Here is a 17,693-nt window from a genome sequence, read left to right on the forward strand (position 1 = left end):
GTTTATGGATGGGCTGGTATGAAGAGAGTGCCTACAATGACAAATATCACCAACGGCCAGAGATGGGACACTAGAAGGGGAGGGCTCTGAGTTACTACAGAGAATTCTTTCCCAGTGTCTGGCTGGTGGGCAGAGGTGAAAGTAAGCCGGTACGGTCCGATACGGCGTACCAGACCTGTCCGGCTTCCCCGGCGGTGATTTAAAGGGCCCGGGGCTCTGGCTGCTGTGGGGAGCCCCAGGCCCTTTAAAGCGCCACCAGAGCTCAAGCAGCAGGGCTCGTGTGGTGCTCCCTGCAGCGGTCGAAGCCCCTGGCCTTTTAAATCCCTGCCGGAGCCCAGCTCGAGGGGGGATTTAAAGGGCCCGGTGCACCTGCCACTGTGGGGAGCCCCAGGCCCTTTAAATCACCGCCGGAGAGCGGCGGCAGGGCTCCGGCAGTGATTTAACGGGCCCAGGGTTCCAGCCGCTGCGGGGAGCCCCGTGCCCTTTAAAGCGCCACCCAAGCCCCGCTGCTCAAGCCCCGGGGTAGCAGCGGCATGGCTCCCGCGGTGATTTAAAGGGTCCGGAGCTCCACAGCGGCCGGAGCCCTGGCCCTTTTAATTCACCCCTGAGCCCCAGGGCTCTCAGCCGCCTCTGCAGCTGCTAGCTCTGGGATGATTTAAAGGCCCTGGGGCTCCCAGCCACAGCCAGCGCTCTGGGGCCTTTAAATCTTGATTTAAGGGCACACCCTCTTCCGGTTGAGGCCACGCCTCTTCCGGTTGAGGCCACGTCCCCTCAGGACTCCAGCATACCTGTAAATCCTTTAAGTTACTTTCACCCCTACTAGTGGGTCTCACCCACATGCTCAGCGTCTAAATGATGCACCATATTTAAGGTTGGGAAGGAATTTTCACTGAGGTCAGATTGGCAGAGACCCTGGATTTTTTTGCCTTCCTCTGCAGTGTGGGGCACGGGATACTTGCTGGTTTGGACTAGAGTAAATGGTGGATTCTCTGCAACTGAAAGTCCTTACATCAAGATTTGAGAACTTCAGTAACTCAGCCAGAAGTTATGGACCTATTACAGGAGTGGGTGGATGAGGTTCAGTAGCCTGCAATGTGCAGGAGGTCAGACTAGATGATCATGATGGCGTATTCTCTTGATTTACAAGAGTCTATGAGCTGCCTAAATAAACATGCGCTGCCATCTTTGTTGTACGGATTAAGTATTTGTCTAAGCATTTCTAATGGTACAAGTGGCTTTGGATAGCAGCATGGGATATGTGAGCTACATCTGTGCAGCTTCATTTCCAATGGCAGTTCTCTGGAGGAGCCATTATATCCTCATATGCACCTGAATGGTGCGCCCATTGACCTCTTCCCCAATCCTTTACAGAACAGTGAGCTCAGGCCAAAGTACCTAGTGCTCTGTTTGCATTCACAGACTTTCCTATGGGGAAGGAGAACCTCATATTGTGGTTGATGAGACTGTGAGAAGTAACCCATGAACATTCAGAATAAATTTCCCTTTCTCTGACAACCTTTGAAACAAGACAGATCATAAAAGGAGGACGCATCCCCCATCATCTCATCTCTGGTACCCAACTGGGAAGTCACAAGGCAAACCATCCTTCTGATTATGGAGAATGTCAGGTTTCAAAAGCCTTCAGACACCTGAGTTAAATTCTTAAGCATGGAGACGAGTCCCTATGTTAATTTCTGTAGAAAGAGAGCTGGTTGAAATTCTTTAACGGAAACATTTTCCCATTGAAGAATGGGAGTACTTGTGGCACCTTAGAGACTAACTAATTTATTTGAGCATAAGCTTTCGTGAGCTACAGCTCACTTCATCGGATGCATTCAGTGGAAAATACAGTGGGGAGATTTATATACATAGAGAGCATGAAACAATGGGTGTTACCATACACATTGTAACGAGAATGATCACTTAAGGTGAGCTATTAACAGCAGGAGAGCGGGGGGGAGGGGGGGGGGGGCAAACCTTTTGTAGTGATAATCAAAGTGGGCCATTTCCAGCAGTTTAGACAAGAACATCTGAGGAACAGTGTGTGTGTGGGGGGGGAGGGGGAATAAACAAGGGGAAATAGTTTTACTTTGTATAATGACCCATCCACTCGCAGTCTCTATTCAAGCCTAAGTTAATTGTATCCAGTTTGCAAATTAATTCCAATTCAGCAGTCTCTCATTGGAGTCTGTTTTTGAAGTTTTTTTTTTGAAGAATTGCAACTTTTAGGTCTGTAATCAAGTGACCAAAGAGATTGAAGTGTTCTCCAACTGGTTTTCGAACGTTATAATTCTTGACGTCTGTTTTGTGTCCATTTATTCTTTTACATAGAGACTGTCCAGTTTGACCAATCTACACGGCAGAGGGGCATTGCGGGCGCATGATGGCATAGATCACATTGGTAGATATGCAGGTGAACGAGCCTCTGATAGTGTGGCTGATGTGATTAGGCCCTATGATGGTGTCCCCTGAATAGATATGTGGACACAGTTGGCAACGGGCTTTGTTGCAAGGATAGGTTCCTGGGTTAGTGGTTCTGTTGTGTGGTGTGTGGTTGCTGGTGAGTATTTGCTTCAGGTTGGGGGGCTGTCTGTAGGCAAGGACTGGCCTGTCTCCCAAGATTTATGAGAGTGATGGGTCGTCCTTCAGGATAGGTTGTAGATCCTTGGTGTTGCGTTGGAGAGGTTTTAGTTGGGGGCTGAAGGTGATGGCTAGTGGCGTTCTGTTATTTTCTTTGTTGGGCCTGTCCTGTAGTAGGTGACTTCTGGGTACTCTTCTGGCTCTATCAATCTGTTTCTTCACTTCAGCAGGTGGGTATTGTAGGTGTAAGAATGCTTGATAGAGATCTTGTAGGTGTTTGTCTCTGTCTGAGGGGTTGGAGCAAATGAGGTTGTATCGTAGAGCTTGGCTGTAGACAATGGATCGTGTGGTGTGGTCTGGGTGAAAGCTGGAGGCATGTAGGTAGGAATAGCGGTCAGTAGGTTTCCGGTATAGGGTGGTATTTATGTGATCATCGCTTATTAGCACTGTAGTGTCTAGGAAGTGGATCTCTTGTGTGGACTGGTCCAGGCTGAGGTTGATGGTGGGATGGAAATTATTGAAATCATGGTGGAATTCCTCAAGGGCTTCTTTTCCATGGGTCCAGATGATGAAGATGTCATCAATGTAGTGCAAGTAGAGTAGGGTCCTTATGGGACGAGAGCTGAGGAAGCGCTGTTCTAAGTCAGCCATAAAAATGTTGGCATACTGTGGGGCCATGCGGGTACCCATAGCAGTGCCGCTGATTTGAAGGTATACATTGTCCCCAAATGTGAAATAGTTATGGGTGAAGACAAAGTCACAAAGTTCAGCTGCCAAGTTTGCCGTGACATTATCGGGGATAGTGTTCTTGACGGCTTGTAGTCCATCTTTGTGTGGAATGTTGGTGTAGAAGGCTTCTACATCCATAATGGCCAGGATGGTGTTTTCAGCAAGATCACCGATGGATTGTAGTTTCCTCAGGAAGTCAGTGGTGTCTTGAAGATAGCTGGGAGTCCTGGTAGCGTAGGGCCTAAGGAGGGAGTCTACATAGCCAGACAATCCTGCTGTCAGGGTGCCAATGCCTGAGATGATGGGGCGTCCAGGAATTCCAGGTTTATGGATCTTGGGTAGCAGATAGAATACCCCAGGTCGAGGTTCCAGGGGTGTGTCTGTGCGGATTTGTTCTTGTGCTTTTTCAGGGAGTTTCTTGAGCAAATGCTGTAGTTTCTTTTGGTAACCCTCAGTGGGATCAGAGGGTAATGGCTTGTAGAAAGTGGTGTTGGAGAGCTGCCTAGCAGCCTCTTATTCATATTCCAACCTATTCATGATGACGACAGCACCTCCTTTGTCAGCCTTTTTGATAATGATGTCAGAGTTGTTTCTGAGGCTGTGGATGGCATTGTGTTCTGCACGGCTGAGGTTATGGGGGAAGTGATGCTGCTTTTCCACAATTTCAGCCCGTGCACATCGACAGAAGCACTCTATGTAGAAGTCCAGTCTGTTGTTTCGACCTTCAGGAGGAGTCCACCCAGAATCCTTCTTTTTGTAGTGTTGGTAGGGAGGTCTCTGTGGATCATTATGTTGTTCAGAGGCGTGTTGGAAATATTCCTTGAGTCAGAGACGTCAAAAATAGGATTCTAGGTCATCACAGAACTGTATCATGTTCATGGGGGTGGAGGGGCAGAAGGAGAGGCCCCGAGATAGGACAGATTGTTCTGCTGGGCTAAGAGTATAGTTGGATAGATTAACAATATTGCTGGGTGGGTTAAGGGAACCACTGTTGTGGCCCCTTGTGGCATGTAGTAGTTTAGATAGTTTAGTGTCCTTTTTCTTTTGTAGAGAAGCAAAGTGTGTGTTGTAAATGGCTTGAGCTGTTGCCTACTGCTGGAAATGGCCCACCTTGCTTATCACTACAAAAGGTCCCCCCCCCACTCCTGCTGGTAATAGCTCACCTTAAGTGATCACTCTCATTACAGTGTGTATGGTAGCACCCATTGTTTCATGTTCTCTGTGTATATAAATCTCCCCACTGTATTTTCCACTGAATATATCCGATGAAGTGAGCTGTAGCTCACGAAAGCTTATGTTCAAATAAATTAGTTAGTCTCTAAGGTGCCACAAGTCCTCCTTTTCTTTTTGCGAATACAGACGAACTTCTACTCTGGCTTCTACTCTGAAACCTGCCATTGAAGAATGTGGTTGTCTCAAAATTTTTTGATTTCCATTGGGAAAGTCTGAACAAAATATTTCAGCTTGAATCAACATTTGGAAAAAAAAATTGTTTCAAAATGCCCATTCAAAATTTTAAAAAATGTTCAGAAATGTTGAAACATTTTCATTTGATCAAAAATGTAGAAATTTTTCATTCAGTGTTTCAAAACTGATTTTTTTCAGAACTTTTCGTTGTTCTGTGAATGTTTTTGATATTTTGACTTTAGGTGCATGAGGAACGCTCGCAAGAGCCTTAACCACTGTTAAGGTTTGTGTGCACAGTTCCTGTGCAAGGGTAACTGTATGGGAGTGCTTCACTTTTTTTATAGCCTCTTTCATGAGATGGTCTCCTCTCACTTTAAAAACATGAATTCAGCTTCTCAAAATTCCTGTGAGGCAGGCTTCATCGTCATTTAACAAACGGGGAAACTGAGGCACAGAGCATGGCAGTAAATTGCTTAAGGCCACACAAGAAGTCACACTCGCAAAACTGGGAGTAGAACCCAGTTCTCCTGGCTTTGTTCTATGCTCTACTAGATTGCGTTGCCTCCCCTTACCTCTTGATACTATGTAAAGAAAAAGTTATATCAACATAAATTGCTGCATAAAGGAAATCTCATTCCACCATGATAAAGAGATGTGGGTGGCGGTTGTATCCAGATTAAAAGAGGATCGAACTTCCCACATCAGTTACATTAAAAAAACGGAAATATCTCTCTTGCCTTTTAATGCTGAGGCTGGTCAGCCAGGGTATAATTTGTTCTACCTCCCACAAGCTGTAAAGTGCTTTGCAGCTAAGTGATACTCGGAAAGGTGTGAAATGGTTTGGGCCTTTGGAAAAAAAGAAATCAAACAAAATCAAAGCGAAAGACCCTTATAACTCAGTGTCCTCCCCTCTCCCAGATCAGAATTTAAAAGGGACAGCACAGGGAACTGGCTTTTGGAAAGTAGGTTTTGTTCTGTACAATTGAATGATCACTAAAAGTGGTCATCAGTAAAACCAATTTCTACTTTAATCTTGATTATCAGCAACAAGAGGAAAAGATATATAGAAGACATATGGCATGATCTTATTGGCTTGGGTAAAATATTAGGGGTAAAATATAGCTGATGTATTATAATTATTTGTAGTGGTGCCCACTATGGGGTAGGTCCTTCACAGATTCAAGAACAGTCTCTGCTTCAGAGTGCTCGGGTTCTAAGGACAGGCAGAAGTCAGGGGAAGGGGAACAACCATAGGCAATTTGTATACAAGTCAAATCGATTTGCTATAAGCATCACGGCAGAAAAGACTTTAAGGGGGACAAGGACATGACAGATTTCTGCAGGTTCTGTGTGTGTGACCATGGCATTTTCTATCTATTGGCTCTGATCAGTTAGGGCAACCAAGCCGGCACGCCCCTGGTGGCAATAAATCTGCCAGGAGCAGGAGATGTAGTGGTATACGACTCCTTTGCTCTAGAGCTGGCAGCGTTGCCCAGAAAGCTGGCTGCACGGGCTGTCCAGAAGGTGTTCTCATTCAGTGAATCTCCCAGGGAGCCCTGGCAATATAAATTAAAGCTGCCTTCCCCCTGAGGAGGCCTCCACCAGCATAGTTGTCCCACCAGGGTGCAGTTTTGTAGATTGCACATGCCTGCACCTATGTAGGTGAATCAGTCTTGTGTTTGTGCATAATCAGCCTGCTTTAGGATGTGTCATGATGGTTGTGATAGAAAAAGTTTGCAATTGAATTATTAATAGTACCAATAAGCATGCTTAGAATGTGAAACTCATTGCTACATGGTGTTGTTGAGGCCAAGAACTTGGTAAGATTCAGAGAGGGATTAGATGTTTATGTGGATAGCAAGAATATCCAAAGTTGCTATAGTAAATAAATAATAATAATAATTAATAAAGACCTTGGGAATGGATATAATACCTTATGCTTCAGGTTTAAGTCAGGCTCTGACTATTAGGGGTTAGGATGAAACTCCCCCGTGGGCAGATATTCCACATCTGCCTTCTGTGGGATTTCTTTCACCATCTTCTGTAGCATCTGGTGCAGGCTACTGTCTTAGACACGATACAGGACTAGACAGCCCATGAGTCTAATCCAGTCTGGCAGCTCCTATGTTCCCCACTATTTAAATACCTGGTAGAGTTTGTTTTTCATAGAAATCAGAACTAATTTATATTTAGTTCAGAGTGAGCAGAAGCTCAAAGCCACTGAGTAATTGCAATTAAAAAAATATTTTTTTCCTCTCATGCAACCTCCCGCCTCTGCACCTCACAAGACTCCCTTCTTTAACACCTTCTTGCATTCCTGTCTCTGAGCCTTCGTCCACACAGTGCCATGTCGAGGGCTCTCTGCCTTGCTTGTTTGCCACTGCCATCCCCTCTCTTTGTTCAAATTCCTCCGTAAAATGCACCTCTTCTGACGGGCCTTTCAAAAACACTATATATGAATAATTTTAATTGTGCCCAGCCAAGCAAACTGCAGGTCAGGCTGGTTTCAGCATTCCAACCATCTCAGGCCAGTCCATCACTGACCTCTTCCTCTCTCCTATCTGCTCACGATGGGCCTAATCCTCCTGTTTCCATGTGTCATTGGCTTCTGCAGGAATGGGATCAACACCTTTGTCTCTGCCTCCAACTCTAAGCTTCCTGCCTTCTTTAATACCAGTCCCTTCACTTCCCATGTTCTAAGTGTCCTCCCACAGTCACCACTGATTGTCTCAGCAGTACCTGTTGCTTTATCTCTTGCACTGGGCTGATTTACACTGTTCCTTCTTGGCCTTGATTCTCTCACTAGCATAGCTAGGTGCAAGTCATCCTGGCCGTGGCCTCTTCCTGACTAGCACAGTCCAGTTTGAGGGGAGCGCTTTCTGGCTGCAGAGACCTGCAGTGCAGGGGAGTCTGTTGGAGACATGTGCAATTACAACTCTCCTGAGCAGGACTTCTTGCTTAACCTTAGATCATGCCAACAGATGTCGGTATTGCCTAGAGACTCTGCTCCTGGTCTCCCATGGGATTGTCAAGTTCTGCATGCACCTCAGGCTCGCTCTGAATAATAATAATGTTATGGTGGTGATGGCCTCATATCTGTGCTAGCCTGAGTCGCTGTATAGGGTACAGAACTGCAGCAAGGCCAGTGAGTCTCAACTGATCCCATTCCTGGTTACTTTGCCCCCTCTACTGGTCAGATGCTGACAATTTTTCAACTCCCTTTTCTTCCATGTATTCTAAAGTTGTAATTTCATATGCCTGCTACCTTATCTGAAAGGCCGAGCCACCACCAGCGCCTCATCCTTCATTCTCGCTGCTGCCGTCTCCTCTTTCTCCCTCTCTCACCTCTTCCTTCAAAAAGAACAAGTATAACCTTGGTCCGTGACCTGTGATATTGAATAGTGACACTGCTAGGATTTGTTGGCCAAAGTGCTGACTTGTCGTTTTTGTTCTTCGGTCTGTCTCCAGTTCCATTTAATTCTTTATACAGGGCCCTTCCAAAATATACGCCTCAGCACTCTCTACAAAACCCTGCTGGAAAACTGAAAGTAAATAGAACTGTGGTGCTAACCAGAGGCAGGCAGGCTACATTTGACTTCCCAGTCACTTTTCTTGCCTTTCTTCCCACTTTATTTGTTTAGGCCCCAATCCACCAAAGCTTTTTAACACATGCTTAACTTTAAGCACATGAGCAATCCCATCCTAGGTCTTCAGTGCGTGCTGAAGGGACCCAGTACTGCAATTTTGGAGTATATACACCTTTGACCCCCTCCCTTTGACCCCCTCCCCGGAATAAATGCCCCGCCAGGTCTCAGCCCTCTAGCCGTTACCTCTCTCTCCGAGCAGAGACCCACATCCCTTTCCCTCCTGAGCAGGGGCCTCCCCACCTCTGAAATCACACTACTTCTTTAGGTGCCTAATTACGGAAGTTGGTGTCTAACTTTAGGCATCTGAGTTTGACAGTGTTGGCCAGCATTCTTACCAGCTCAAGCGTATTTAAGTTAAGAGCCAGCATTGGCACAAGAACGAATGGATATCATTTGGCGACCAACAAGTTGAGGCTTGAAATTAGACAAAAGTTTCTAACCATCAGAGGAGTGACGTTCTGGGACAGCCTTCCGAGGGGAGCAGTGAAAGCAAAAGACCCTAACTTGTTTCAAGAGGCGCTTGATACCTAACAGAGTGCTAGCAACAATGCTCTGTTCACTGATGCTGCCGCAGGCTCAGCTGTGAGCAAAGGAATACTTTCTGTTGGCAGATAATGAGCACCTGGGTGGTAATTACTGGGCTAATGATGTAATTGGGAGGATATAAGTAGAAGGAATAGGAAGCAAGAGGAAGCTTAGAGGGAGAGCTCAAAAGGTGAGCTGTGAGGGTACAGAGAAAGCTCAGGTTAGAAGATGCCACTGTTCTGTTCTGTGTGTTAAAGTGCAGAGGAATAAGATACATGTGGGGAAAGGAAAGCAACCTGGATGTGTTTAGGACTGTGAGGTGACAGAAACAGGCTAGATAGTGTGGCACACCACGTAGCTGAGGGAATGCCCTGTGATAATAAGTTAATGGGGGATGGTCTGATGAGGTTGTTACAATGGCATATGGCCCTCCGCGACTGCTATTAGCAAATATCCCCAAAGGCTAATGTTGGGACACTAGCTGGGGCAGGCTCTGAGTTACTACAGAGAATTCTTTCCCAGATGTCTGGCTGGTGGGTCTCATCCACATGCTCAGGGTCTAACTGATTGCCATATTTGGGATCAGGAAGGAGTTTTCCCCCAGGTCAGATTGGCAGAGACCCTGGGGCACGGGTCACTTGTTGGTTTGGACTAGAATAAATGGTCGATTCTCTGTAACTGAAAGTCTTTACATCAAGATTTGAAGACTTCAGTAACTCAGCCAGAGGTTAGGGGTGTATTACAGGAGTGGGTGGGTGAGGTTCAGTGGCCTGCAATGTGCAGGTGGCCAGACTACATGATTATAATGTTGCCTTCAGCCTATGAGCCTGTGAGCAAATCTCATTGCTACAGTGAGGGTTATACTGTTGGAAATATTTTCCCAAGGGAAGTGGTGTAATGCCTATTACCTGAGCCAGTTAAAACCAGACTGGCCAAAACACTTGCTGCTATACTGCAGACAATCGAGTGTGGGCACAGTTGAAAAGATAGGGCATTTCCATCTCCAACTTGTTTAACACACTGAGACCACTTTGTACACCATTTTTGTGTTGACAATTTACTACTCAAATGACAGGGCCAATGGGCAAAACTGCAGGTGTGGAGTTTTTGTTTTAAAATATTGGACCTATTGTATCAGGTCTAGTCATTTGAAGGCATATAGGTAGAATCACATTTTTAAAAAATCCAACTAACCCTGTCTCATTCATTATTTATTTCAGAAATTTGGTGTTGGAGGTAAACTACTTGCTCCTTAGCTTCTCTTTGAAACAATCTGAATCGGGATTAAATTAGGTTTACTGTGGCTAGAATGTTTCACTGGACAGGCTCTGCCTTGCGAGATAGCCTTGACTGCCTGAGCCTCACTCATTTCTTGCATCAGGGACAGGTCTGGAGTTCACCTTGCAGGGAGAGTAGTTAGTGGCTTAAGAGGCTGCCTGTGCAAAGCTGGTAATTCTGTTCTGCTCATGAGTACAGGCTCCCAGCTCACTTCTGGCATCTGTCCTCTTTTTATGGAGGCTACTCAAATAAGGGTCGGTGTTGCGTGTGATTAGAATCAGCTATAGGGAGCAGAACACCCTGTGCCCAGCGGAAGATTGCTCCTTTCACACTCTAGATGGGATGTCACTGGGTTTGATAAAACATTTTTCTTTCTTTCTTTCCTTGCAGGGTCCAATCGGGCCTCCTGGTGTTGCTGGCCCTCCTGGTGCTCCAGTAAGGAAACATGCTTACGTTTTTCTTTGTTTGGTTGTAAAGGGTCAGAAATGGCATTCTGAAGTAACTAAGGCTCAGGCCCGCTTCTGTAGACTTCAGTGGGAGCTTTGCCCTTGTCTTCAGTGGGAGTCAGATCAGGCCTTTGGCTAGGACATATTCATGCTCGCACTTCCTCATTCTGAAGCACTGGTTGACTTCGTGTGATGGCTCCTCTGCACTTACTCCTGGCGAAGTTCTGTGCAACTGCACATGCACAGAAGCACGTCCCCCTGAAGAGTCTCTTTGCTTCCCTACAGAAAAATGGGTTCTGTGGGGAATCAAAGAGCAGCTGCATCAGTGCTCACTCACCTCTCCCCGGCAGCATGGGCCCATCTGTTCGGGCACCCAAAGCAGCCGGGGGAGAGGTAAGTCAAGGGTGGGGTGGGGGGGAGAGGGGACTGGGGATGCCATGGTCACCCAGGGACGTCAGTCCCAGCTGGATGATAGGGGAGGGAAGAGAAGGAGGATGAGGGAGTCAGTTCCCCCTCGCTCTCCCCTGCATGGAGCAGCCAGGGCTGGGTCAGATCAACCCCTAGAAACCTTCCCCAGGTGCAGGAAGCTCTGCACAATGGGGCACTGGGGGATTGGCTGGGGAGTCTGGGTGCAGGGAGTGAGGCTTGGCAGGAGGGGTTCGGTGTTGGGGGGGAAGAATCCAAATGCACAGGGGTTGGGCAGATGGGGAGCAGCTCCCTGTACAGTGACCCTTTCCCAACCTCCTGGCCCCATCACTCCTCAGCCATGGGAGGGAGGAGTCACTGTAAAGGGAGCAGCTCCCCGTCCTCCCAACCCCTGTGCATCTGGACTCCTCTCCTCACAGACCCCCCTCCAAGCCTCACCTGCGTCTGCATCTGGAACCCTTCCATTGAACCCCCCCAGCAGCGGGAACCCCTCATACCCAGAACCCCCCACCAAACCTCACCCTGACGAGCCTCATGCCCTGCATGAGGAGCCCCTGCCCCCAAACCTCCACCCCCCTGAGCCTCACCACCTCCATCAGGAGCCCCCTACACTTACACCCCCACTCCACTGAGCCCCAATGAGCTGCACCCTGACCCCCATCCCACCAAGCCCCATTCCCCCAGCACACTCCCCCACACTGAATCCCCCACACCTAGACCCCCCCCCCCCCCGCTGAGCCCTAACCACCTTCACCTGGACTCTCCTGCAGAGTCCCATTCCCCCTGCACCCAGAACCCCCAACAAGCTCCTGTGTATCCAGATCCCACCCCCAGGACCTCCAACCATGCTGCCCACACCCAGATTGCGCCACACAGAACCTTGGTACTCTTGAGGAAATTCTGCATCAAAAAATTAAAAATTTTAAAATTCTGCAAAATTCTGCATAATTTTATTTTGTCAAAATAGCACAGTAACAATATAATCACACCATTTTCAATTATTTTGGTATTTTATTTCAAAATACTTGTCAGCAAATAGTTGTACTTTGACGAATAAAATTATACAGAATTTTGCAGAATTTTAAAATATTGTGCGCAGACTTTTTTATTTGGGGGGGCAGAATTCCCTCAAGCGTATATACACCCACTTTTACAACTACTCCTAGTTCCCAAAGTAGAAACAGGCCTTTGTGAGGGGGCAAGTTGTGCTGATCTATCTGAGCGGAAGTCGGTAAACTGTAGAAGTGGAATGTCACTGCATTGCAAAGGCCTGAATGCTAACAGTTCCCTACTGTGGTTTTGTTTCTAGGGATTGCCTGGAGAAATTGGTGTTTCTGGTAAAACTGGACTGCCAGGACCAGCTGTAAGTTCTGAATTGCTGCTTTCATTTCCATCTTCTATGACTGTGCATGTCTAACTCACACCCTCTTTCTAGTAGCTTGTCCACATAAAAGGTTAATGAGTCTGGTACAGTTGGACACTTCCTTCTCATGCACTAGAGACTTATGCTTTTAGCAAGAGAAATCCTGGATTCAAACACCTCTGCTGGCTGAAGCAAGAATCTGTCATACCCATACTTTGGGATTTCAGTACAAGAATACATTCAGGCAATCCTTTTTTTTATTACTCCCCCCAAATTATTGCAACGTGCAGTTCTTTAAAACCACAAGCTTCCCAAATCAGGCATGTGAATTGAAGCAAAATCTCCATCTTAGAACAGCAAAGCAATTTCCATTGGGTGTTTAATGCCAGGGCAGATCAACTAGGATATAATTGGCTTTAATAGGCACTCCCACAATCTGTGAGGTTCTTCAGTGGCTGTGTTAAGACAAGATTCTTTCCTACCTTTCTAATACATTAGACAACCATTGTCATGATGATTCTGCTAACTGGTGCTTTCACGTCGATTTGATAGATTGTATGGTTAATAAATTGCTGACACTTAAAGAAGGAGACAGCCTATTTTATCCTTGGAGGCAGAAGAGAGTGGGAACCAATGAGTAAAGATACCATCTCCAAACTTATTTAAGAACCAATTTATTTATAGTCTCTAAGGTGCTTGCTGTTCTTTCTCTGCAGCAACAGTGACATCCAGTGGCCATTTACCAAGACTGGTTTATTGGATAGGAGATGCCTCATTGGCCTAGGGAACACAGGATGTTTTCCTGTGATTTAGGTGGAAAATAGAACAGAAGTGTAAAAACTCAGCAAAGAAACAATGGGGCTGATTCTGCTTGTTCTTAAAACCAGCATAAAAGAGAGCACAATGAGGTCATATGTATCTCCTAGCAGCTGGATGCTAAAAGAGTCCTAGTTTAAAATGTTCTGAACGTAAGTGGTCTCCCACAGCTGATAATTTTCTCTTGTTTAGGGATCGCCTGGCAAAGATGGATTAAATGGTCTTCCTGGACTTCCAGGCCAAAAGGCAAGTGGCACAGGATATGTCAACTTAACACAATTCACCTACTGATCTTACTCTGTGGACAGAGTGCCAAACTCCTCCATGCTAGATTCGCATCCTTTCCACTTCAGTGAGCCAGCAGGTGCAGCTTCAGGGCAAATCAGCTGAAGCTCCTGTATTGAATTTGGCACATGGTGTATTCAGCCCCTGTGACTGGTTCCCCAGGGTGCAACCTGGAACTGGGGTACCGCTGAGCCCTCTGGCTACCAACCTATGCTCCATCTCACACTGTGATGCTGTGACAAGCTGTCAGCCTCTCCAAGTATTGCACTTACACAGCCATCCACAGGCAGGGACACACCCAGCTGAGTTACATGAATGCTTCTCCATAGCCACTCATGAACTAACAATAGAGAGGCTCCAGCCAAAACCCACAGCTCCCCAGCCTAGGACCCCAGGGCTGTACCATCCTGACCAGTGTAAGTTTGTTACCCAATCCACCCCACGCTCAATGTGGAGAGGGTATGCACCCGCTTTTATACACTGAACAGATTTCCCAAGCACTTCAGCCAAAACACACTGCTTAAGGTAGAATATAACACAGATGTATTAACTACAGAAAGGTAGATTTTAAGTGATTATAAGTAGTAAGCATATAAATCAAAGTTGGTTACCTTAGAAATAAAAGTAAAATCACAATATGAGTTCTATAAACTAGACAGGATTTGAATCAAGCAATGTCTCACCCTGATGGTATAGTTCCTTCATACACAAGCTGGGATTTGCCTTTCCAGCCTGGAACCACCTCCCCAGTTCAGTCTTTGTTCTCCAGACTTTTTTTCAGGTGTTGAGTTTTGGTGGGAGAAAGGCCAAGTGATGATGTCACTTCCCTTTTTATAGTTTCTTACAGCTTGCTGGAAAGATCCTTGGCTATGACATGAGTCAAGCAGTCTCCATTGTCTACATGCTATCTCTGAGAAGCCTTTATAGTATACAGCTCCTAGGATAGTCGTTGTGAGTGTGGACTCCTTTAACAGGCCATCAGCATGTCTGGCTCCTCCATTGTTGCACCTGAAAGGCTGGTTTTGGGTGTTCCGAAGCTCACAACATACTTCAGTAACACACACATAGCAAAACATAGTAAATGTGGCAGGCAACCAGCTTGGCTTAACAGAGAAATCTTCGGTGAGCTTAACACAAAAATGAAGCTTACAAGAAGTGGAAACTTGAAGAGATGACTAGGGAGGAGTATAAAAGTATTGCTTGAGCATGCAGAGGTGTAATAAGGAAGGCCGAAACACAATTGGAGTTGCAGCTAGCAAGGGATGTGAAGGGTAACAAGAAGGGTTTCTACAGGTATGTTAGCAACAAGAAGAAGGTCAGGGAAAGTGTGAGACCCTTATTGAATGGGAGAGGCAACATAGTGACAGATGATGTGGAAAAAGCTGAAGTACTCAATGTTTTTTTTGCCTTGGTCTTCACAGACAAGGGCAGCTCCCAGACTGCTGCACTGGGCAGCATAGTATGTGGAGGAGGTAAGCAGCCATCAGTGGTGAAGGAACAGGTTAAGGACGACTTAGAAAAGCTGGATATGCACAAGTCCATGGGGCCGGATCCAATGCACCCAAGGATGCTGAGGGAGTTGGCTGATGTGACTGCAGAGCCATTGGCCATTATCTTTGAAAACTTGTGGTGATCAGGGGAGGTCCCAGATGACTGGAAAAAAAACAAATGTAGTGCCCATCTTTAAAAAAGGGAAGAAGGAGAATCGGGGAACTACAGACCGGTCAGCCTCACCTCAGTCCCTGGAAAAATCATGGAGCAGGTCCTCAAGGAATCCAGTTTGAAGCATTTGGAGGGGAGGAAGGTAATCAGGAACAGTCAACATGGATTCACCAAGGGCAATTCATGCCTGACCAGCCTGATTGCCTTCTATGATGAGATAACTGGCTCTGTGGATATGGGGAAAGCAGTGAATGTGATATACCTTGACTTTAGCAAAGCTTTTGACACAGTCTTCCACAGTATTCTTGCCAGCAAGTTAAAGAAGTATGGATTGGATGAATGAACTATAAGGTGGATATAAAGCTAGCTAGATCGTTGGGATCAACAGCTTGATGTCTAGTTGGCAGCCGGTATCAAGCAGAGTGCCCCAAGGGTCGGTCCTGGGGCTGTTTTTGTTCAACATCTTCATTAATGATCTGGATGATGGGATGGACTGCATCCTCACAAGTTTGTGGATGACACTAAACTGCGGGAGAGGTAGATATGCTGCAGGGTAGGGATAGGGTCCAGAGTGACCTAGACAAATTGGAGGATTGGGCCAAAAGAAACCTGATGAGATTCAAGAAGGACAAGTGCAGAGTGCGAAAATGACCTGGATATTACAGGGACGAGAAGCTGGATATGAGTCAACAGGGTGCCCTTGTTACCAACAAGGCTAATGGCATATTGGGCTGTATTAGTAAGAGCATTGCCAGAAGATCAAGGGAAGTGATTATTCTCCTCTATGCGGCACTGGTGAGGCCACATCTCGAGTATTGCATCCATTTTTGGGCACCCCACTACAGAAAGGATGTGGACAAATTGAAGAGAGTCCAGCAGAGGGCAACAAACATGATTAGGGGGCTGGGACACATGACTTATGAAGAGAGGCTGAGGGAACTGGGGTTATTTAGTCTGCAGAAGAGAAGAATGAGGGGGGATTTCATAGCAGCCTTCAACTACCTGACGGGGGATTCCAAAGAGGAGGGAGCTTGGCTGTTCTCAGTGGTGGCAAATGACAGAACAAGGAGCAATGGTCTCAAGTTGCAGTGGGGGAGGTCTAGGTTGGATATTAGGAAAAACTATTTCACTAGGAGGGTGGTGAAGCATTGGAATGGGTTACCTGGGGAGGAGATGGAATCTCCATCCTTAGAGGTTTTTAAGGCCCAGCTTGACAAAGCCCTGGCTGGGATGATTTAGTTGGGGTTCGTCCTGCTTTGAGCAGGGGGTTGGACTAGATGACCTCCTGAGGTCTCTTCCAACCCTCATCTTCTACAATTCTATGGAAATGTCATAACTTCCCATACAATGAGAGTACATATAATCCAACCGGATATTAATGTTTAACAGATCAAGCCTTGTAAAATGATACAAGCCATACTTTGTACAAAACATATCGTAATTATATGACAGTGGTGAATATGGGGGTTCCAGGGTGCTGCTTTGAAGCACAGAGTGCCACAGTCCCATGAACAGCAGGAGAGAGAGTGACTTTCTCATCCCCTCTCCTTAATCCAAATTTTCCTCCTTCTACTGTTTGCTGGCAAAGAGGCTGATGCAGAACTGCTAGGTACAGTTACAAATCTTGCCAGAGGCCACAGGGGGATTGTATCTCAGTACCAGTGTCATGCCCGAGTCCAGTTCAGACTCTCTTCTCAGGGCACAATTATTCAGACACCCAAAGCCCACGAGTAACACCCAGCAAATACGGGCTGAAGTCCCCACAGGTTTTGCCCTTGTCTGTCCAGCCACTGGAAAGAGAACACACCCTTCCTTTAACTCTCCTGCTGGATCATGTGACAGCCAGGCAGCTTTGAACCGTGTCCTGGCTGTGGTATCCTCTCACAGGGATTAAGTGCAACAGGAACAAAATACAATAAGTACTGCTCAGAATGATGGATTTAAAAACCAGCATCCTTCCCTACATGGCAATCCAGGCGGAGAAGAGGTGTGTGTCCTGCCTTGATGGGAGAAGTGTTCTCACTTGAGTCACCATCAGTCCTTACTGGAGCATTAAGGAAAAGGGCTCTGTGATGGCTCTAAGCAGCTCTCCTTCTCCACTGGAGTTAGGTGGCAGCATTATGAATGGTGAAGCCAGGAGCAAACTTGGACTGCTGGTGGCAGTTCCTACACCTCTTGTGCCTGCAGCTGCCAGCCTGTGTTAAAGGATTAGAAAACCTGCTTTACAGTGATTGACTCAAGGAGCTCCATCTATTCAGCTTAACCCAGAGAAGGTTAAGGGACAACTTAGTCACAGTCTATAAGTACCTTCATGGGGAACAAATATTTAATAACACGCTCTTCAGTCTAGCAGGAAAAGGTATAACACAGTCCAGTAGCTGGAAGCTGAAGCTAGACAAATTCAGGCAGGAAGTAAGGAACACAGTTGCCAACTTTCATGCTGTAAATAAGCACCCCAACTTTCACAATAAGCCCAAAATCAAGCTAATCCCATTTCAAAACAAGGCCAAAACAAGCCAATCCCTAAGA

At 46.5% G+C, this 17,693-nt stretch overlaps 1 protein-coding gene across 1 annotated transcript in view; it reads left to right on the plus strand.

Annotated features, from left to right (window-relative positions):
- The window catches only part of LOC141983518 (collagen alpha-1(XXII) chain-like), a 208,389-nt gene extending 194,881 nt beyond the window's left edge, over window positions 1-13,508 (plus strand). Inside the window, exons 22-24 of the mRNA XM_074946717.1 lie at window positions 10,557-10,601; window positions 12,348-12,401; window positions 13,410-13,508. Coding sequence (XP_074802818.1) covers window positions 10,557-10,601; window positions 12,348-12,401; window positions 13,410-13,508 — 198 coding nt within the window. The remainder of the gene's footprint in view (window positions 1-10,556; window positions 10,602-12,347; window positions 12,402-13,409) is intronic.
- Window positions 13,509-17,693: the final 4,185 nt, after the last annotated feature.

Source organism: Natator depressus, chromosome 2, assembly GCF_965152275.1.
Source record: "Natator depressus isolate rNatDep1 chromosome 2, rNatDep2.hap1, whole genome shotgun sequence".
Lineage (NCBI taxonomy): Eukaryota > Metazoa > Chordata > Testudines > Cheloniidae > Natator > Natator depressus.